A 22,500-nucleotide genomic window follows, 5' to 3' on the forward strand; every position below is an offset into this window, starting at 1 on the left:
TTAAAGTCTTGGTATGTGGCAGTATTTGTCGATATAAGGAGATTAGAGCCATCCAAGAAAGTAAGTGTCATAGGATCCGATGTCTTCTTCTGATTCAGCAATTGGGTTACCAGATCCAACAGGATCCGACCTCAGCAGTTTTTCAGAAGCTTGGATCCAGTGCTCTTAACTCTTCCCCTACCCAAAATTCCCTGTGTTTCCCAGATTACCTCTGATCTTGTTTGCTGCTTGATCCTTCAGGACTTGAAATTCAAGTGCTGTGATTTTCAGTAGGCTAAGTTACATTTTAAGTTGTTTCTTAGCTTAGCTCTTTTGGTAATTTTCCAGGTTGTATTAACCATTCTTCTTATATCATTTCTCTGAAACAAACATTAGTCAAACCATGAAACTACCAGTGTTTTTCCAAAGTTCTCAAACTGAGGAATATAGTGTACATGTAATTCGATGTTTATCACCAGCTCAGGTTTTGTTTGCACTGGACAAACAATATCAGGAAACCACCCGTTTTTCTTAAAAGAGAAGTTGGGTCAAGGAGATGTTCAGGGTTAACAGTTGAATAAAAGGACTTCAGGAAGTAGATACATGCCAGTTGACGGGAAGTCATTTGACATTTTAAGGACTTGAACAGTGGTGTCCATAAAGAAGTGATGGAGAAATAAATCTGCAGATGTGGTTGGTAGTGTGTGGAGCAAAGACATGAGTTTTACCATCAGTGGGCATCAATGTTCTACTTGTGCAGCCTGTAACAGAATGCAGATTTTCCAAGCTTAGTTTAGTAGCGAATTGATTTTTTCTTTTAAGTTGTTCAATGTGCTGAAGTAAATAAGAGTGTTGGGGTCTGGCCACAGGTGAGGTATCTGAGGTGGGTGGTAGGTAAAGATTGGTGAGAACAGTTTTTGGTTGTAATTTTTTTGGGAGAAATTCTCAGCCATGCTTTTCTTCCTATTAACATGCCTGGGAGGAATGATGGTGGTTGTCTATGTTAATTAAAACAGTTGAAAAACATAAATGATGCCCCTTGCATTTTTTATAGTGGTGTTTGTGGAGAGCTGAAAGCTATGAATTGCCATGTTGTCAGGCAAAAGACGATGGTGATGACGATGGATAAGATGGTAGATATGAGGAGAATAGAGGGAGTATTTCTTCTGTGGAGCTCCTTTTAGTACAAAGGGAAGATTAGGATAGAGAGTAAGTGGGAGCTATTTCATTACTTCTGTATCAAAGTGGACTAAGTTACGGTGCTGTACACAGAGTGTAAGAGTTGACAGGGTCAACAAATATTGCTTCAGTGTATATCCCTTTGTTTGCATCTTAAAGGATGCCAGCAAATTTCCAGAAGGTTGTTAACACTCCTGCCTGTTCAGCAACCATGCTAAGTCGTGGATAGCATCTCTTACTTCTGGATACAGCCACAGGTTTGACAGGTCCAAGCCCCAGTCCTCTCAAAAGTTGTGCCAAGTTGCCTAATTATTGGTGCCAGATATGGTTTATCTGTACCCCTACTTAATCTCTCTAGTCTAAGCCTCTCCACTGGTTACATTCTTGAAGCCTGGAAGATGGCCATTGTAATGCCATTACATAGGGGGGCCCCAACTGGCGACCTTGGTAATTGTAGTCCCATTAGTCTTACTACTCTCGTATGTAAAGATATGGAAAGTATTATCTCAGATCACTTTAATATGGATAATTGAAAGCCTTAGTTTGTCTTTGTCAAAGGAAGATCCTGCCTCTCTAACATCATTTTTTTTTTAAAGTAAGCTGTATTATTGCAAGGAGATGGTCTCAAATTAAATGTGAAAAAATGTAGCATAATTTGGTAAACAAAACATTTTCATATACTATAAAAGTGATGCATCTTTCCAGTAAGAGACTGTTGTAAGGGATCTAAGCATTCTTGTTTGATGATTCCTTAACCTATGATGGTCATGTCTGTCTGTTGTAGTTCAGAAAGCCTCCTCGCTCTGTCTTTCAGGCTGGCTGGCTCATCTGTTTACCAAAGGCATCTCCACTAGATCCATAGAAGGCTTAATTTCCCTTTAGTCACATTTCATCAGAACCATTCATGAGAAGTAATGCATGATCTGATTTCGGGTTTTATTAATTCTGCAACTAATAGGTTTGGATCTGATCCTTGGATCCAGCTTGGCCATTACACTTACATGGCCACCAAAAAAACACTCAAGCTCCTTTCCTAACCATAATTAACCAACTTCTAACTTCGCCCAGGTCTCGTTTGCCTCTTTCGTGTCTAGACGTAGTCACCTTCAGCTCTAAAGGAGTTGAGTGGTATATAATTTAAACATTAAGTCCTAAAAAAACTGTTTAATTGAACTTTATGTTTAAATTTATTTTGCCATTACTGATAACCTTTGCTTTCCTTACAACTTAGAGTGTAGTTTTGTCCTACCATTGTTGGTAGGCCTAGCCTATCCCTCCCTATCTCTTTACAAGTTGTATATCTCTTTAATACCGTAGTCAGTATATTTCTTACTCTCTTACAAATATCTGTATCCCTTTTAACTTACTGTTGCTGGCATTTAGCCTTTCTCTTCTGTCTATTATAGAAACAAAAACAAAAAAATTAGTTATTTGTTCATATCATTGTGGTATTCTCTCTTTCTCAAGATGTCCAAAAAAGCCCCAGCAGGATTTAAAAATGCAACAAGTGTAGGCACAAATTGCTATTTTCTGATGCCCATTATCTTTGTGTGTACTGCTTGGACCTGGAACACTTGTAGCAGGAATGCAGCATCTGTTGAGGGTTTAATCCCCAAGCCCTGGCTGACGGAAGAAATTGATTTTAAAAGACTTGCTGCCAACTTCCTTCTCCGAGGCCATTACAGGGGCTCAATACCCCAAATACAAAACTAGAGACCTTGTAAAAAGGTCTAAACCTTCTGAATCTTCAGCCTCTTCCTCCTCAGAACCTAAAAACAAAAGAGAGATCAGATCTGAAATTTTAGTCCGACCTTTGTTGTATCCGATCAAACCAGCACTGGGATCCTACATCCTTGGAGCAAAAGCCTTTACCACGGACAGCTTATACTCCTCATCTGGATACAGTCCCGTCCAGCATGCCTTCTTCCTTTCTAGAAAGGTGCTTCAAATCTTCATCCCTAGCATCTTCTACTTACTCCAGGAATCTCACTGAAGGAGATGTGGAGAGAATGATGTGGAATTTCCTCACAGCGCAAATTCAGATGGGAGTTCTTACGGCTCCTACCCCTTCGAGTCAGGAAGCCCAATCATCTAGTTTTCCACCCATTACAGCTCCTTCTCTAATCCATCCTGTTGCATTAGTGTTCTTGGATCTGAGCCTCCTAGGTCCATCTGGTTTGGATCCAAAGAAAGCACATTCTTTGGATCCAAATGTTGCTTTAAGTGCACCAGCTGTGACATCCTCGGAGCCGGATGACACTGAGCAGAAGCATCCTTGTCGGATCTGGGAAGTTGGAATCAACTCCGAGGTTTTCGAGACATGTCTTTCTCTCATCCTCGGCACTGGACAGCTAAGCTTGGACTTCTGCCTCTGGTGGGTTATTTTCAGAGCAAAGGGCGGTGATGGGCCAGAAATTGCTTTCTCAGTTCCATTGTCTGTCTTCTGTCCAGAGCGATCTGCTTTTGAGGTTGTGAATAGAGTGTTCTCTACTCTGGCAAGACAGATGGATCCTACCTCCTGAGATACACCCTCTACTTCTCAGAAGTCTTTGCATCTTGAGCCTTAACATTCTACCCCACCGGGGCAACCAGCTCAAAGTTTGTGGACTACAAAGCAGAGTATACTTCTGTTCTGATATGTCACCAAATCATCCCAAAGAAGATGTCCATAGGAAGAGAAAGTGCAAAAGGAGGCACTTGGACTCTCCTCAAGAGATAGTTTTGATATTTATATGATTTAGATGGAGAGAGGTCCCCAGACTCGCCACCCGATGACATCTTATTTGGAGACCTTGAGATTTTGAAGCAGAAAGGTGGCTGGTCTTCCCAAGTCCCTTCTCCAAAGGAATCAGTTTTTCTGGAGGTATTTAGAGCTGACCCATCTACATCCTGGGTTACTCCACTTGCCTTTGAGCTCATTGATTTGGTTTCTAGGTGGGCATGGAAGGAACATGATTTGGTTGAGCCAGTCCCCAAAAGACTAGACCAGATTCTGGTGCCACCAGTAGGAAGAAAATTATGGGGTAAGGAGGTGCCAGTAGATAGTATGGTCATGACGGCAGCTACAAAAAAGGAACTTATTGAACAGAGTTCCACTGGCCATCCTCCTAGCAGACAGTCTAGGGTGAATGACCGATTTGGGAAGCGTGTTTATGCTTCAGCAACTTTTGCACTCAGATCGCCGAATTGTCTGGCAAATTTTGTGAGACTTCCAAAGAGATTTCATTAAAGAGCTATCAAAATCTTTCTGGAACCAACACTATGTTGAAGCTCAACCTTCAATAGCTCCTCAGTTGGCTACACTACAAGCTATATCTAATTTGTCCCTGAAGCTTATTTTGCACACTGCAGAAGATGATTCAAGGGCCACGGATTCAGGTTTTTCCATCAGAAGACATGCCTGGATGCACCTGTGTGATTTTTGCAGAGCCCTTCATGTCCTCATTCGTCAATGTTCATTTGATGCCACATCTTTGTTTGGTCCCACAGTGACATGTAATTTGAATATTCTGAAAGCTTTACCCCAAAGTGTTGCTAAGTACATCATATTTACAAAATACTGTCTCTAGGAAATTTTCTTTATCAACAGATATGCATACTTTGCTGTGTCACCTCTCAGATACATTTTCTTCATTTGTTCTCTCCAGGATCAAGGTAAACCCCTCAAATTTATCTTGTGAATTCAGTGCTCATCATTCAGAATACTTGTTTATTAGTGCTGATACTGTGCAACTCCAAGGTTAAGGTTGTGTTCCAGATCTAGGTTTCTTATTTTTGTGATTATTTTCAGCTCTTACACCCCGTTGGTTTATTTTTAAATATTCTGCTTTTCTGTCACTTCCCAAAAACGTTCTGTTCAGTTAACTGCTTTGAATTCTATATGTGCACAGCCCATGGCATAACTGAAAGTGGTCTGCAAGAACAGTCTGCTTACGTTATCAGATTATATATTAAATAGTATTAATAAGTCATGAGCAGTGTTAGTAAACATTTGCTAATGTCTCTTTTTAAGTTGGTATTTGTATTTGAGAGTCAAAGCACAGTTTGTGTTGCTGCCTTTTGTAGCACTTTCTCTATTTCATTTCACAGTTGGGGTTGCCTTCATTGTGGTTCATAGGTAATTATTAGGATTACAGTCCATGGAGTCTTGAAGAGCTTAGCCCAAATTCCCAGTTACCCCAAGCATTGTCTGGTTAATCTACTTGCTCGTGATCATACATAGGCAAATGAGGGCTGAAAGGAATCCAACCCCATACAGCAGTATGCATGTCTCCCTTTCTCCATATGGGTTTTCTTCAGGTGATGCTTTTTATTCCCATATCAAAAGAATTTGTGTTGTCTATTGTTTTACTTTTTTTTAAGTAACACATTTATTGAATTATCACATAAGACATAGGCAAAGCTACATTTTATAAGAAAATAAACAATGTTAACATGTTCGCAGTTACAAACATTGTATATCACAGATATTCTATTTCTACAGTTATCTTCAATCCAACATTACATAAATTGCTTAATTCCTGCCTTCCCCTAAACTTTACTTCTTCAAAACATTATTCTGCATGTATAGTTCCCACAATTTCTTTTTTTAATTTGTAATTTACTTCTACCACTTTCTAAAGTTCCCACTTCCAATTATATTATCTTCACTACTTCAAATACAGTTGGTTTATATTTTGATTTCCATTTTCTAGTAATTCTGTGGCAGCCACCAGAATTAAACTTGAATTGGATTACTATGTCTAGGCAATTCAGATCCTGCATCCCAGTTTAAAAAAAAGTCCTTAGTGACACCTAGTTGCTCACCCACTATTTTTTTTTTCCAAAATGTTTTTATTCATTTTATAACACACTAACTTAACAGTAAAGTAACAAGAAAAAAAAAACTGTGTACAATGTTCATAAACACTACAGAAGCAATATACACAGGAGAACACAATATTTCTGTAAAAGATTAGACAATTGTGTCCAAGCAATTAAATAATGTGTTGTGTTGGTCCTTGCTTTTATAGTAGCAATCTCATTCTTACAAATGTATTTCACAAGATTAATAAACTTAACTTTGAAGACAGGAGTAGATTGGGATTTCCAGTCTTTAGTAACAGTTTTCCTTGCTATAGAAAGGTAGACCATAGTAAAAATGTTTGTTTTTTAGGAATGACTTCAGGAACTTTGTAAAGGATAAGGAAGTCAGAAATTATACAGTTGTCATTCCATAGAGCGATATTTAAAGTCCAATTAAAGTGGGGAAATTATTATAGCAATAACCCACGCCTGGGTGTGGGTAATGCTAAATTTACCCACGGTTGGCGTGGTTTGGTCCCGAGGGCGAAGCCCGAGGGACCAAACAAAGCCAACCGTGGGTAATTTAGCATTACCCACACCCAGGCGTGGTTATTGCTATTATATGACATTATTTAAGAAAAGAAACTATTACTTTTCTTAAATAATGGCATAGTATAATGCCTGTTTACTGCCCTTCCGCAGATGTCTGGCATCCGGCAGTTCTGATGTACTGCGCCTGCGCAGTACATCAGAGTTGTATAGCAACGGAGAAAGCTAGATCTCCGTTGCTTTTTTTCAGCTATGTTAAATGAGTTTAACATAGCGAGACAGTTTAAAATAAGCAACGGACATCTCCGCTTGCTTATTTTAACTGTCTCGCTATGTTAAACTCATTTAACATAGCTTAAACACTAAAAAAGCAACGGAGATCTTGCTTTCTCGTTGTTTTAAAACACTGTCTTGCTATGTTAAATGGGTTTAACATGCGAGACAGCTTTAAAATAAGCAACGGAGATCTCCGTTGCTTATTTTAAAGCTGTCTCGCTATGTTAAACCCATTTAACATAAAGAGACAGGGTTTAAAACGAAGTTATACTAATGGAAAAAGTCCGGCGACGGACCTTTTTCCATTAGTATAACTCGATTTACAACGGGCACGCTGGCCAATCAGCGTGCACGTTTTGGGGGGATCATGGTATAATTTGCAATTAACAACCATGTGTCCAGTCAGCATTAGGGTGCCCACATCTTCAGCATTTCATTTCATCTTCCTTGTACATTATTGCTAGTCTATGTGGAATGAACAAAACATCTATGTAAAAATGTCCATGTGTTAGCACTCCAGAACAGGGAAGATGTGGATTCCTTCACTGGCTGTAAACAAAGATTTTATTTATCTTTTTCTGCGAGTACTTGTCTATTAACTTCACTTGAACAATCATTTCTGAGAATTTTATAAATAACAGATATGTATAAAGTGTTCTTGGGTGAGCTATTAATAATTGTTGAGATAAAATCCAAGATATTTGTTACTGTTATTGTATGCCTCTAATGAGGGTACGAGTTTAATATGTATAAAATCCTAGTTTAGATGTCCAGCCAATTGCAATTTTGCAAACTATATTTGCTGATCACGTAGTCTGCAGAACTTATTTTATTAGCCAACAGAAATTGATTTCAATATAATAGGTCACCCTTCTTAAATTCTGACATTTTCTGAGTATCAAAAGATATCAAACACTCATCTTTGTAAGCGGTAGGAAACATAATTATTAGTAAGTTTTTAATTGATTAGAAAACATAAGCTTTTTAAACAACAGCAGTATTTGGTTTATAAGAGGTGTGAGAACAAGTTTTGACCTTTCACTTTGAATGTGTATTTTTAAAGTCCATATAAAGATGTTTGTATTTATTTGAGTATTTGGTTCAAGCAATGTCCTATTACTATTTAGAAGTAAGGTTTCATGTATTGATTTCCAATATGATGTATAAGAAGTATTATTACAAAGCAACACTATGTTAATAAATGTGGAGTTCAACTAAAAATCATTGTTTGGAAACTCTGTACCTCCTTCATCCTAGCTCGTGGTGTGCCAGAGAAGAGAAGTTCTTGTTTTTTTTTTTTTGAGATAAAGGAAGTAGAGTAATAAGTTATTAATTTTCTGTTTAATTTTGATAGGTGGGGGAATTGCAGTACTCTGTAGGGAATTTTTAAAATCTGCCAACTCCTTGCACTCCCAAAACATATGTTCCCAATTACTTCCTTCTTCCCCATCACACTTCCATCTACCAGAGTAAAAATTCTATGGAGTCTGCTTGGAGTATAAAAATACTTATTTAAACACTTCCAAGCAAAAATGCTGTAGATGTTTTTTTTAATCCTGAAAGTAGCTTGTATTTGTGTTGTAGTCCTGTCCGACGATATTCTTGCTTACACTTCAGGACTGGTTTCCCTGCTTTAAACCCGTAAAGTGCTAGGATGCACTGTGGCAACATCTTAACCCTGAAATGGGTAACAGGATAATTGGAGATTTTTTTTTTTTTTTTTAGTGTGCATGCATTACAACATTTTGTGAAAGACAAAAGTGTAGCTACTGCCCAAAGGCAAGATATTCAAAAATTTTAAATCCAGTCAGCCTCAGTATAGAGGAATAAAGTCCGGACAGTGACCCAGGACACCTGTGTGTGATTAGTGGTAGAGGTGCTTGCTGAAGTTGGCATGGGGATGAAAGGAATGATGAGGTTCACTCTGTTCAACGTTGCTGGATCAAGGCTGCAGGTGATGTGCTGGCAGAGGCAGTCCACTAGCCGAGCTCTGTTCGAGACCAGGACATGCTTTGATAGCCAGCCAAGTTATGTGGGAAGGATGAGGGTCCTGCCTGTCGTTGGACTTGGGGTAGGCATGTCTCCATAGGCCGTGCTTTATTGCTGCTCAAGCCTTCAAAAGCATGTCAACAGATAAGGGGGGGGGGTCTGAATTCACTTGCAGCTTTGAGACACCCTGGCTTACTTGTCCCCTCTTGTGTGGAAACACTATCATCATTGCTGAAGCTGATGATGGTGACCCTGGTTGGGATGGGTAAAAATGCCAAGTGGGCATGTCCAAGATCCAGGGGAAGATGCATCAGGTCACGTAAGGATTTTGAGGGAGTCATGTTACAGCATAAAGTGATATAGCATATCAGATTTTAAAGGAAGGCTTGGACTATATTAGTGTGCATTTTAAATGAAGCATAAAATAACGATGTTCAGCTTTTTTTTTTGGGGGGGGGGGGGAGTTATAAACCAAATCATGCTCTGTAGTGCTGTTTGTTTATTTATTTATTTTACTTTGTTGACCGGGAGTGTCCGAATGAGCTAAAGCCCTTTTTCAGTGGAGGCCTGGGAAGAAAAGCTCCAATATAGCAAGCAATTTAATAACAGTTTTTACACTCATAGCAATATACAAAAGGTTACCATTCAGGTAAAGGGAGATGGCAAGATTAAACAATACAAATCAAAAAAGACAGTGTGTAACACATAGGACGTTAATTGTTTTAATTTCAGTAGGTTAAGCTATCTAACAATACTAAACAGAGTATCAACAACACTTTAGGAGAATTTCTTAGGAAGTAAAGGGAGTAAGGTATTGTTAGGTGGTAATTGTTAATACATTTCAGAGAGTTAGTTGTGGTCAAGGTGGTTGTGAACAGTAGCAGGTCCAGTGTTTTTGAAAGTAGTCTTTGGTAGCTAATTTAAATTGTTTGGGTGAGTAAGGTTCCTTATTTCTAGTGGGAGCTTGTTCCATGCAAAAGAGGGATGATAGCTATATAGATTACAGCCTGCCTTGTAATTGGGTTTATGAACCTTTAACAGATCTTGGGTTGTGCTTCGAAGATGCCTGGTAGGACAGTAGTTAGAGATGAGAGGTGCTAGAGCAGGGCAGAAGGATGGCTGATATAGAATGGAGTGAATGATTTGCAGCTGAGATTAAAGAAGCAGATGAGGTAGTTCTAGCCAGTTTAGGTATTTTAGGGCGAGAGAGTGGTGAGATTTATATGTTGAGCAGCAAATCTTGCTATCTTGTGATAGGTTGATTCCAGTTTGGTAAGTAGGGATGTATTTAGATCAGTGAGTATTTGGGAACAGTAAGTTAAACATGGTAGAAGGTACGAATGAGTAAGAGCAATTCTAGCTTCTGTTGTGAGGAATTTGTTGTTCCTGTACAGGAGTCCTAGCTTCTGATGGTTTTTTTTTGATACAGTTGTAAATGTGCAAATCAAATTTTAGTTGATCGTCAATGGTAATGCCAAGTAGTTTTGTGATTGATTCAACTTTTATGAGAGTATTATTTAGGGACATTATGGAAAAGGATGTTTTGATGTGGGAGAAAAAGTAGCAATTTTGTTTTTGTAGGGTTAAGGATGAGCTGGTTATTTGTGAGCCATGCTTTTACTGAGTTAAAGGAAGCCTGGGTAGTTGAAAGCAGTTCAGAAGGTGAATTTGCAGTAGTGATGACTGTAGCGTCATCTGCATATTGGACTACATTTGACTGAGGACAAGTGGAGTAAAGTGTATTGGTGAAAATATTAGAGAGTAGTGGTCCAAGAATGGATCCTTGCGGGACACCTGAACTAACAGGAAGGGGGGTAGATAGTACCCACTGTCCCATCTGACTGACTGCAGTTTGTCAGAGAGATAGCTAGAGAACCATGCAACTGTATCTGGGGAGAAGTTAAGGTTAATGAGTTTAAGTAGCGCAGAGTGAGTGACAGGGTCAAAAGCTTTTGAGAGGTCATGAAATAGGCAAGGTATGAGTTTATGATTGTCTTTGGCTTGGGTAGTGGTATTTAGAAAGGATAGTAGAGCTATGGTGGTACTATGCTTGGGGCGAAAGCCATGCTGTGTGGGAGTGAGCAAGTTTTCCTGTAAGAGGTAGTGAATAACTTGCTTGTGTACACATTTTTCTAGGACTTTAGAGAGAGGGGAGAGGATAGCAATTGGTCTGAAGTTACCAATTTCTATGGAGTTACCTCCATTATGAATAGGAAGAGTGTAAAATTGTTTCCAGATAGATGGAACTGTTGATTCAGAGATTGAGTGATTTATTAAGATAGATACAGGGATAGCAAGGGAGTGTGCAACAGTATGGAGAAAATATGAAGGGATGTTGTCTGCAGATACAGAGCATGGTTTGAGTTGAGAGAGTAAAGTTTTGATATAGTAAGTGGGGACAGGTTTGAGTGAGAAGGGGTTTAATGAGTTGATAGTTTAGTGGGTTTCATGGGGTTGGGAGTGTTATTGTAGTGCTGTATATAAAATTCATATGCAACAGTTTTATGTTTGGGTGTTAAACCGACTCATCTTGCTTAACTTGTCTTAAATTTCAATCACATTTATGTCTGGGATTTAGTTTTGTATATAGTTTGGTGAGACAGCCTCTTAATTTTTTTTTGCTTTGTTTTTTAATTTTGGTTGTATCTTTCACAGTACAGTATTTGTAGATTAATTTACGTATGATTTTTGCTCGTTTGCTGTCACTTAAAGTTGGGAATTTGGGATTCATAAAAACTGTCTACAGTTGTGTAAGACTAGTGCATGTGCCAGACGACATACTACCACAGTATTTCATAAGTAGACTGGAGCACAGTGGAGTAATGATATACACTGCTGCATACCTGGGTGCTTTCAGGTGGGAAGTAGATACTGAAATATGGTTGGTTGAGAGCACGGTCTGCAGTTCAGACACTCGTATCTTGACGTATATTAGGGAGGAGTTGCCAGATTTTATGTCTGAACATTAGAGGACGAACCACATTTTAAATTGAAAGGACATACCCAGTGTCGATGATGTGCTTAGTGGCCGAACAAAGGCATCGCCAGTTCATGACATGACTGTGAATGTAACATTTTTCAGTCAAATGCAAAAGCACATCCTGATATGGAGTGCTGTGCACACAAGAACCAAAATATAAGCATGCACACTGCTGTCCCCAGCACCATTACATCAATGTTCTGTGAGTGGGAGCCTCAGAGACCAGATCCTTTCATTAAAATAATATTAAAATGTCTTCTATTCTCCTGCCATGACTAAACCTGAAACAGTCATGAAATGTCCCTGGTATGACAGAAGAGTAGAGAGCAGACTCAGTATGCCAGTATCCCATACAAAGTTTAAATATTGCCATCACTGCCAACACAGAGTAAACCAGGATATCACTGGATGTGCCTGCACACACACTGAAGACATATCCATAGACAGATGCTGTTGTCACATTTCTGTTCTTCCCCAGTGCACCGCCCACTTGGATTCCCATGTAAGCAGAGAAAGGTAGTTTCTTGTCACTCTGAAACATTATAGCTGGCAGTAGTGTACATAATGTACCAATGCTGATTAAGTTCCTAATAGATGGTTATCCTGATATGCACTCAATTCTGTCATCAGTTGGGAAAGGGATGGCACATGTCCTTAGGCAGTTGTGGGGGCCACATTGACCGTTATTGGTCCATTACTCCATCCACATACACATCCAGTGAAGCTCTCACCACATGCTGCCCACAGGCAGTTTTCAGGATTGCATTTAACTTACTGCATGCATTTGAATGCAGAAGGGTAACATAGGTGTCTGTGTCAGACTTAAGTACCTGATAGTGGAGATTAATGTATGACACAAGCATACTGTTTAGAAATTCTGCCTTTGCACTAACATCTGTATGTCTTCATGCAAATTAAGGTTTATTTTGCAGCACTATGAAAAGTATATTTCAGACTGAGTGCAGTGCTGCAGAGATTTGCATAGTCTGCAACTGTATTGTGTTTTTACTTAGAAAATGTAGTTTAAAATGTGTATGTTTATATCATTTAATGCACATAAGGTTTATTTAACAGCAGTTGAAAGTGTGTATGTTTACTTTGTGCGTGCTTGCTGTATGTTCAAGCAGTGTATGCAATCCTTGTGTAAGCATTCTGTCTCTGAACTATGCAAGCTTTGAATCACACCAGAAACAGCACTGCCTGCTTGGCACACAGTCCAGGTCCTGTACAGGGGACTGTCATTAATATTTTTGAGTGTAGTGACCGAATTTAAACTTATCCCCCCATTTTTTATTTGAAGTAAATCTGTTGAAACTTCTGTTATATTTTTTTCTTTTTTATCTCTATTGCCTGCCATTTATCCATCTCGTTGTTCGCCAGTTGACCCATTTATTTCCCCATCACTAGGGTGAGTGTCATTTGCGATGGGACATCACTTAGGCAGGCTTTTAGGTTGGTTTGAAATTTTTTTTTAAATTTTGCTCTGTAGCCCTGAGTACTGGTGGGTAAAGCTACCCACAGGTAGTAGTGTGGGGGGTTGATTGCTCTGGATGCTCCCATCACTTCTTTGATGGCATTCCCAACAAATAATCCTGCCCCCTGCCCAAAGGCATCCAAGGCAGATGTTCTTCATGTTTCACTGTTGCAGTCATCACACTTGGGTTATCTGCCTGCAGGTAGCCCTCAGTCGGCCCGAATACCAGTGTCTTGGAATTTCCACGTTGGATGCTGTCGCCTCTTCCATGACATCAGGTCGTCAGGGTTATAAAACATGCAGCCGATGCCATTACATCGGCTTTTCTTGCCGCTTGGGAACCCGAAACAGAAGCAGTTGACAAGTGCCGGTCGGCCACTACCTGAAATTTTCGTTTTTTTTGAGTTTCAGACCTGAATGTTGGGGATCCTTTTTTCTTGCTCTAACCGATGTCAGAAAAAGTTAACTATTGTCTTGCCTGTGGAAAGCAAATACCTCACTGAGATTTTCATTCTTACTGCGTCCTCTGTCTAGGCCCAGACCACAACGTTCCTCGCTGTAGGTTTTGTGCCTTGTTTAACTCCTGAACTACTCATCGTCGGGCTGTCTTTGTTGCCAGATTATTTCACACTCGTTCTCCATATTCCGAAATGGCTTCGATAAACCATCCAACTACCGATCTTCCGAAAAAAACCTAAGGATAAAGGCAGACACAGACCGCATAGGTCCAAACCTGCCGACGATGCTTCCGTTAAGCTAGTTGTCAGTCCGCTGGTACTCAATGAGGTGCTTTCACAGCCACTGGTACCCGCTTCTACAGATTCGCAGGCCTCTGCTGAGACCCATTCGGTGTCTGGCATGCCGCGAGATGCTTCTTCAACTATGGAACCTGCAGATGTCTCTACCTTGAATGGGTCTGGAGCAGCTATGCAGGCACCGGCTTCTGAGGGTGTATTCCAACCTTCTGATGTTCGCATTAAACAGACAGCTTCGTTTTTGACTAAAACTACCGAGGTTCTCAGGCCCAGAGTTCGCACTATGCCTAGAAAACCAACTACCAAAGTACATGCTCAAGCCCCCTTGCCACAGAAACAAATGCTTAGAATGGCTGAAGACCTTGTAACTTTAATTAGGGGAAGTCAGCCTTCCCCCTCTAAAAGCAAAGAATTTATTTTCCTTCCAATACTACAGACCATGAGTCCGATGACTCTGATCCCTCTGATTACCAGGACGTACCCTTATCTACCTATGAGGATTCAGATGCAGAGAGGATTCCATACCCTCTGCCTCCCCTCCAGAGGACTTTTCTTTTGGTGAACCTTTGCATACTTTAAGAGAGCATTTACACTGGGAATGCCAGGACTACCCTCAGTCCAAAAAGAGACTCGGAGAATTTTTAGACTTGCCGCAGCACAGGCCTCTAGCTATACCCCCTGTCCTAGACATTGTAGATGATGTCTTCATGGAATCCAGTCTTACTCCTGATACTTTACCACCAGATCCTAGAAACCCTAACAGGTACTACAGAGTACCTGACTCTCTCAAGTTTCTCTTTAAGAATCCCACTGCGGATCCAGAGACTATTTCCCAGGGACCTTAAGACATTAAGGCTACTGCAGCCAAAAACCTTACCCCTTCAGACAGGGATTCTAGAGCTTTAGGCAGAATGGGGTAAGAAGGTATATATACATTTACTGCTCTTGCCACCAGGGCTTTGAATTGCCAGTTTCACGTGTTGAAGTACCAGCAGCATATTATGGAACTAATTAAACAAAAAATGTTGTTGCTTCCTAATTGTACAGAAAATAAAGAGTTAATGCATTCTGCAAACCAAGTTACTAAGCATACTTTGCAATGTGGATTTGATGCCTTAGAAGCATCTTGCAGGGCTGCTGTCACTGGGTCTGTACCTCAGGCATGCTTGGCTGAAGGAGCAAATCTTGTCAGGCCATGTCAAAGCAAAATTACTAGATGCTCCATTAAACCAGGAAAGTTTGTTTGGCGCAAAAGCAGAAGTAGTTCTTAAAAAGATGGAGGTAAAAGCTAAATCTATGCAAACTGTTAAAGATTTCTTACAGGTGCAGCCACCTAGATTCAGTAGGCATTGGCCTTCTAAAAACTGGTCCTTTCCAATCCCTCCCAGGCATTCTCAGTCCAAACCCAGGGACAACAGGCCACCAAGACTACAGTCTCAGGGTATGCAGAGATCTAAATAATGGAGTGCTCCCTCCTCTAAAACAGGGAGTGGTAAGCCACCCCCTTATGGAAAAAGTTCACAATGACTTGTCTATCTTGCTTCCCAGCAAGGCCCAGGTAATTGCACCCTAGGAGGAAAATTTGGTCTGCATGCAAAAAAACTGGATGTCCATTACCCAGGACCGATGGGTCCTAAACATTGTATCCCAGGGATACAGATTCCACTTCCAATCACTGCCAACCCTAAGCAGGTTGCCAGACCTTCCCCCAAACCAGTGAGCAGAAAAAAAGCAAGTACTTTCTCTTCTCAGTATCAGGGCTATTCAACCTGTGCCAGTAGAGCAAAGGGGACAGGGTTTCTACTCCAGACTGTTCTTGGTGCCCAGAAAAGAGGGCTGTATCCTAGATCTGTCAATTCTCAACACCTTGGTGGTCCCAAAGTTCAAAATGCTGACTCTGCAACACCTTTTTCCTATGCTAGCCAAGGACGCCTAGCTAGCCACCCTAGACTTAAAAGAAGCTTATCTGCACACCCCCATAAGGGAATCTTGCAGGAAATATCTACATTTCAGGGCAGGCTGTATGCACTATCAGTTCTCTGCACTTCCCTTTGGCTTATGTACTGCGCCCAGGGTATTCACAAAGTGCCTGGCTCCAGCCATTGCATACTGCAGGCAGAGAAATATTCACATTTTCCCATACTTGGCCGATTGCCTGATTCAGGCAGTTAAGAATTGCTACTTCAGCACCTGGCATTTGTAAAGAGACTTCTAACTTCTCTGGGGTACACCATCAACAAAAATAAATCACAACTGGTGCTCAGCCAATTCTGGGAGCAAGCTTGAACACAACTTCCCAGATGGCATTCCTAACACCAGAAAAACAGGTTTATTTGACAAACTACTTCAAACTAATGGCCACCAAAACCCAGCTACCTGCAAGAAAAACACTGCAAGCCCTAGGGTTCATGACCTCATGCATTCTACTAATTTCATATGCAAGACTGCATATGATGAAACTTCAGTGGTACTTAAAACGTCCCTGGTGTCAACATTCTCAAGACCTGGAAACACTGATTACTATCATTCCTTGTGTAAGGGCAAAGTTCCTTTGGTGGGCAGAGGCATGCAACCACAACAAGGGACTTCCTTTCACTCAACCCCTCGCCGCCCAAACCCTGACAACAGATGCATCAGATTATGCATGGGGGGGCTCACATGTCAGGCAAATGCATTCAAGGTAAATGGGGCCCAGAACAAATTCCCCTGCATATCAATCAAAAAGAAATGTTAGCTGTACAGAATGCTCTGACAGCCTTCAAATACCTTATCCTTCCAGGACGACAACTGATAAAGACAGACAACACCACAGTTATGAGGTAGATAAACAAGCAGGAGGGAACTCATTTCTACCACTCTGTAGGTTAGCCATGGCCCTGTGGAACACAGCCTTGAGCAACCAAGTGCACCTGCAAGCTGAATTCTTGCCAGGCAAACAAAATTTACTTGCAAACTACTTAAGCAGAAATCTACTGGACCCACACGAGTGGAAGCTGGAACCCAACTCATAGGTTCATAGGTTCATTGATTGGTACTAGGCTAAGTGCCCTTGTGGACATTTTAAGACTAGCCAATTACCCCATGTGAGAATCAAACCTTGCACCTTGTGTCTGTAAGGTAAACACCTTAACCATTATGCCAACTTCCCACCCCCAGGAACTCATTCAAACTTCTAATCCACAGGTGGGGGACTCCAGAAGTGGACCTCTTTGCCTCCCCCCAAAATCATCAATTGAGCAAATTTTGCACCAGAAATTCCCACAGCCAAGAGTGGAAAGTGGATGCACTATCCTTTACATGGGAAAACCTCTCAATTTATGCCTTTCCCCCTCTGCCCCTCCTCTCAAAAGTGCTACTCAAGATCAAACAGGACAGGCCAAGGACAATCCTTATTGCCCCAGACTGGCTACGCCAGCACTGGTACCCACTCCTATGCAGTCTGACAGCAGTGCCACCCTGACACCTACATCAGACTCCCTCCCTGCTGTCCCAGCAGGAGGGACAGATTTTGCATCCACAGCTGCAAACCCTGAACCTTTCAGCCTGGCTTATCCCCGAATACACCACCAGCAACCCTCAGCAGACAAGGTGATAAACATCATCCTTGAGGCCAGAAGGCCTAGTACTAGGAAATCCTATTCAGAAAAGTGGAAAAGATGTTGTTCTTGAAGCCAGTCTTAAGGAAAGGACACAGCTCTGCCCACTTTACCTCAAGTCCTGGATTACCTAGCAGAGCTACTCCACAAAGGCCTATCCTTCTCATTTATTAAAATTTATGCCTCTGTCATCTCAGCTCATTACAGTACTGAGCCACCTCTATTTTCTCACCCTCTCATCAAACAGTTCCTGAGAGGAGCTAACAATTTCAGGCTCCCGAGGAGAGCTCCCACCCCCTCCTGGGACCTTAACTTTGTATTAGAGAAGCTCACACTTCCCCCTTTTGAGCCTGCTGCTGCAACAGGGTTAAAATTCCTCTCTTGGAAAACAGCCTTACTTCTAGCCATCACTTCAGTAAGAAGAGTGTCTGAGTTACAGGCACTAATGGCTGTGGAACCCTTCATTATTTTCCATGCAGACAGGGTTTCCCTCAGGACTAACCCATCATTTATGCCCAAGGTGGTATCTAATGTGGCTTTAAACCAATCCATCCATTTACCAACCTTTTTCCCTAATCCTCAGAATAAAGGGGAAAGGATTCTGCACTCCTTGGACATGCACAGACAGCTAAGGTTCTACCTTAACAGAACTAAAACCTTTCAGAAAGTCTGACAAGCTGCTAGTCAGCTTTGCTACAGGGACAGAGGGCAAAGCCATTTCAAAGCAAACCATTTCCAAATGGATAGCACACTGCATCCATTTCTGTTACAAACACTATGGAAAACCTACCCCACAGGGGATCAGAACTCATTCCACTAGGGCTACCTCAACCTCTACAGCATTTCTCAGGGGAGTCCCTACCAGGGACATCCTGGAAGCTGCAACCTGGAGTTCTGTACACACCTTTACCAAGCATTTATCACTTGCTTATTTTTTCTAAATCCAGAGCTGGATTTGCCACAGCAGTCTTAGAAGGCCTGATAGCCAGCACCAATACTTCTTGACTGTCTCCACCCTTCCTCAGCTTTGGGAATCAACCCAAGTGTCATGAGTGCAACAGTGAAACACTAAGAACATAGTACAGTTGTACACTTACCGTAAATGTAGATGTTCGAGTGTATTCACTGTTGCAGTCCTGGTTACCCTCTTTCCAGCCACCCTGACTTTTCTATTCTTTCTACCTATCCTCTTTTTGGTCATGTCTTATGGAAATGGCATTTACTTTTTACTGGAGGTGTTTTACTCCATGTAATTGCTTCCTATTTTGGTGGCTCCTGACATCTGGGGCAAGAAAAAGTGATGTAATGGCTTCGGCTACATGTTTTATACCCCTGATGACCTGACGTCATGGAAGAGGCGACAGCATCTGATGCGGAAATCCCAAGACTCTGGTGTTCGGGCCTAATGAGGGCTACCTGCAGGCAGATAACCCAAGTGTGATGACTGCAACAGTGAATACACTCAAACATCTACATTTATGGTAAGTGTACACAACTGTACTTTCTCACCATTCTCTAACAGCGATAATCATGCCCATGCATTTCCTGTTGGTTGTGCACATCCCCTCCCTTCATGAGAGGGGCAGGCTATCTCCACCCCTTCACACCTTTCTTTGTTTCTGCTTGACTTCTCCAACACTGGGACTGCTAATCCAACCCTGTTTGCCTTGGTCATAATTAAGGCACTTTCCTTGTACGGCACATAGCTGAGTTATTACCAAGGCAAAGAACAAAACTGCAGTATTTGGTTTGATCTTTGATACATGGAACTCATTCAGCCCATGTGCACTACAAAGTAACACTCATTTTCCCAATAAATTTTTACAGATTGTCCTAGCTGTTTGTTGCTAATAGTTTGCTCTGGCCACGACTCCCCTATCAGACCTGTCTTTGAATTGTTGATCTCTCATTAGAAAATGTAATCATTAATGTCTATTATGTTTGTATATTTTTGTTAATTTTTCTCTGTCATTATGTTACCTCTAGCGAATGTAATTTTATGTTGAAACTTGCAACTACCACACTGGCCTGGATTGTGGCTGATAATGGTCTGTGGGCCAGCCTACCAACCCAGTTAAAGTACAGTGGTATAATCATCCTTAGTCTGTATATTTAGCATTGGAAAAAAAGGTGCATTATTTAAGCTGTGAAGTAACAACTTGTCAACGTAGTTTATGAATTAAGCATTGTTTTCTTTTTTCGCAGAAAAAAGACACAGTTCCTCAAGCAAGCCTTCTGTGACTCCTGCTTCCCTTTCTTCAACCCCTCTTCCCTTAGTACAAACTACAAAAAGCAAAGGTAGCAGTAACAGCAGTAGCATTCGCTCTTCAGGTGGTAGCAATTCGTCATCGGCCTCCAAGACTTTTAAACCACCCAAAAACAAACTGCATGTCAGTGGAGGCAGCAGGCCAGCACACCCTTTACTACACAAGATTCCACATGAAAAAAGGTAAATTTACTTCTGCACCTCTGCTTCCCAGATGTTAGGAAGACCTGTTGCAGGTTTTGTTCATGCAAGAGAAGAATGCTTATGTATTCCACTGTGAAAATGTTTACTGTACACACACACTAAAATTTCTAGTAGAACTGCCAGTTTGTTTGGGGAAAAAAGACATCTGCTGTGTATGAAATATGGGTGCATTTGTGCCCTGGGGTAACACATCTTCTGTTTACTGAGAGCATATGGTCTTTTCCTCATATTTGCTGGTTATACTGAGAGAACTTATTTGGAAATACTAATTTTGGTTGTGTTTCAGAACTTCCTGAATTCCTTGTTTGGTTTCTACTTTGTCAAAAAATGAAGACTTTATATAATTGTGAAGTGTAGGGGGCATCCAATATCTGTCTTATCTATGTTCTTTTGCTTGGCAGTAGTATGTAAAGTTGTACATTGTAACATGTAATGTTTCTGTCTGTAGTACTGTGCAGCCTTGTTGCTGCTTGTTCATGCTTTACCAGTCAAGACCTGAATTTTAAATACTTAGTTTTGTGACCTTAATTGATGCACACACAAATTGCTTTGGATATCTTTGGCATCAGGATCACCCCTCCGTATCATTGTGGCTGATGCACCTGTTGTCCTTTACAGATTGCAGAACTCAGTGATAACATATTGTCTACTTTTTGTTCTTCTGTGTCTCTCCTTTAAAGTTGGATTGTTATAAGTAGAAAATAATTTGCATGTTTTCTGCTGCACTGTTAGAACTATTGACCATTAAATCTGCCAAACGTTAGGTTCTGTTGTCACTTCCAGTCTGAAAATGCCTTTCTCAACTATCCTGATTTCCCCCCTCGTTACAATATTTTTATGGTTGGTAAGTTCTGACATCAGGATACTAGAAATCCAAAACGGAAGACAACTGACTGACTAGACAGGAACATTGCATCACTAAGCTGCAAAACCTATGTATTTCAATGGAATGCATCTACTTGAGATGAGGATCTTTGGCATCCCTAATAGTGTCAGTCTTTTCTTCATATTTACCCTTTTCCCACAGTCTGGATCTTCACAAGTCCATTTTTCCAGTTTTTAGTCCCTTAACTTGAATTTGACCTTGACATGATACCTACAAGATTTACTGGACAAGGTTGAGGAGACTTCCATGGAACCTTATGTGCTTGTTGGGCCTGTGGTTACAGTCAAGTTATTAACTGTGTATAAACATGCTGTTTAATGTGGTTTGAAGCCACATCCCAACTCCATGCTTCCTTAACATGACAAGATGCTGTTACCATGTGGTTTTCCTACCATCCAGGACCATGTCACCCAACCCTGGTGCCTTCCTGTTTGCCCAGATGACACTCTGTGCGCCTGGTGAACCTAGTCACTTTCTTTAAGCCAGAAATAGGCAGTGGTCTCCTGCTCCACCTATTTGCTGTGAAGGAAGCTCAGAGGATCCCGAAGTATTTGTCTGTGATAGACAAGAGTAGCAAATCATCCATCTCCCAACAGCTCCTCTGCAGATAAATTTCTTCTTTGAAGAGATGCTGCAGGTAATGAATTCCACTGCAGACATCTCTAAGAAATCACTTTTCATATCTAGGCAAGGCTAAGGACCTTTGGATCATTCCTTTAGTGGAGTTTATCCCATAATATACCATGTTTGTAGAGACTGAATCTTAACTCAACAAAGTTTTAGAGGAGACAGTTGGGCACTGCTGCTACAGTGGTTTTCATATTGTGTTATAGCATCTACTGTGCTAATGCTGTGATGTGGATAGTAAACTGTGGAATTTGTCATCTGCAAATGGTATGATTTGAGCTCTTTTCCATTAAGAACAGCCTCAAACAAGCCATCCTGAATATCACATTTTAAAATAGTGTTCCCTTTGGTCATTCTTGCCAGACCTGAGTAAGGACTGCCAAAAGAGGAAACTAACATTTGTCTTTGGCTCCCTGGCTTCTTTCTCTTGTACATCATCTGATTCTCAGAAAATGGTCGGGCTCCCCAAAGAATGACAATGGGAAACAAAATCCAAGCAGTCTCCCACTTGCAGCTCTTTTAACTGAATATCGTAAGGGGACACAACATTTACAGTCCTACCTCCCATTTTGTCCATCGCAAAGATTTCAGTTCTCCAAGTCTGCTCCTGCTTGGAGAACCATCATTACAAATGAGTTGTTTCTGAATGTTGTGAAGGATGGCTGAATATTACAGTTAAACCATACTCCATAATGAGCCTCCTAATAGCTCTTGGATTAATCCCAGATAATACTCTGAATGAAGGCTCTAAAGCATCTCCCTAGTTTATGAAAGGCAGTGGGTTATTCACCTAAGGTCTCCTTGTCCTGAAAATGAGAGACGACTTTTTTCCATCCTGGACCTCATCAGTGTCAGTCCATGTTATTCTGGATGGTGACCTTACAGGAGTTATTCTCCTGTTACAGTAGAATGCGTCTGCATTTTTCTGTTATAGTGGACCCCCTTCTGCCACATT

The 22,500-nt window shown here is 41.0% G+C and overlaps 1 protein-coding gene across 4 annotated transcripts in view; it reads left to right on the forward strand.

The window, feature by feature from the left end:
* ATXN7 (ataxin 7) overlaps window positions 1-22,500 on the forward strand; it is a 1,461,623-nt gene that overhangs the window by 1,017,765 nt on the left and 421,358 nt on the right. For all 4 annotated transcript variants that reach the window (XM_044077985.1, XM_044077986.1, XM_044077987.1 and 1 more), the window contains one exon: window positions 19,768-20,011. In XM_044077985.1, the coding sequence (XP_043933920.1) occupies window positions 19,768-20,011 (244 nt within the window). The remainder of the gene's footprint in view (window positions 1-19,767; window positions 20,012-22,500) is intronic.

The sequence above is a fragment of the Protopterus annectens genome, chromosome 7.part0 (genome assembly GCF_019279795.1).
Source record: "Protopterus annectens isolate FY-2018-M chromosome 7.part0, PAN1.0, whole genome shotgun sequence".
Taxonomy (NCBI): Eukaryota; Metazoa; Chordata; order Ceratodontiformes; family Protopteridae; genus Protopterus; species Protopterus annectens.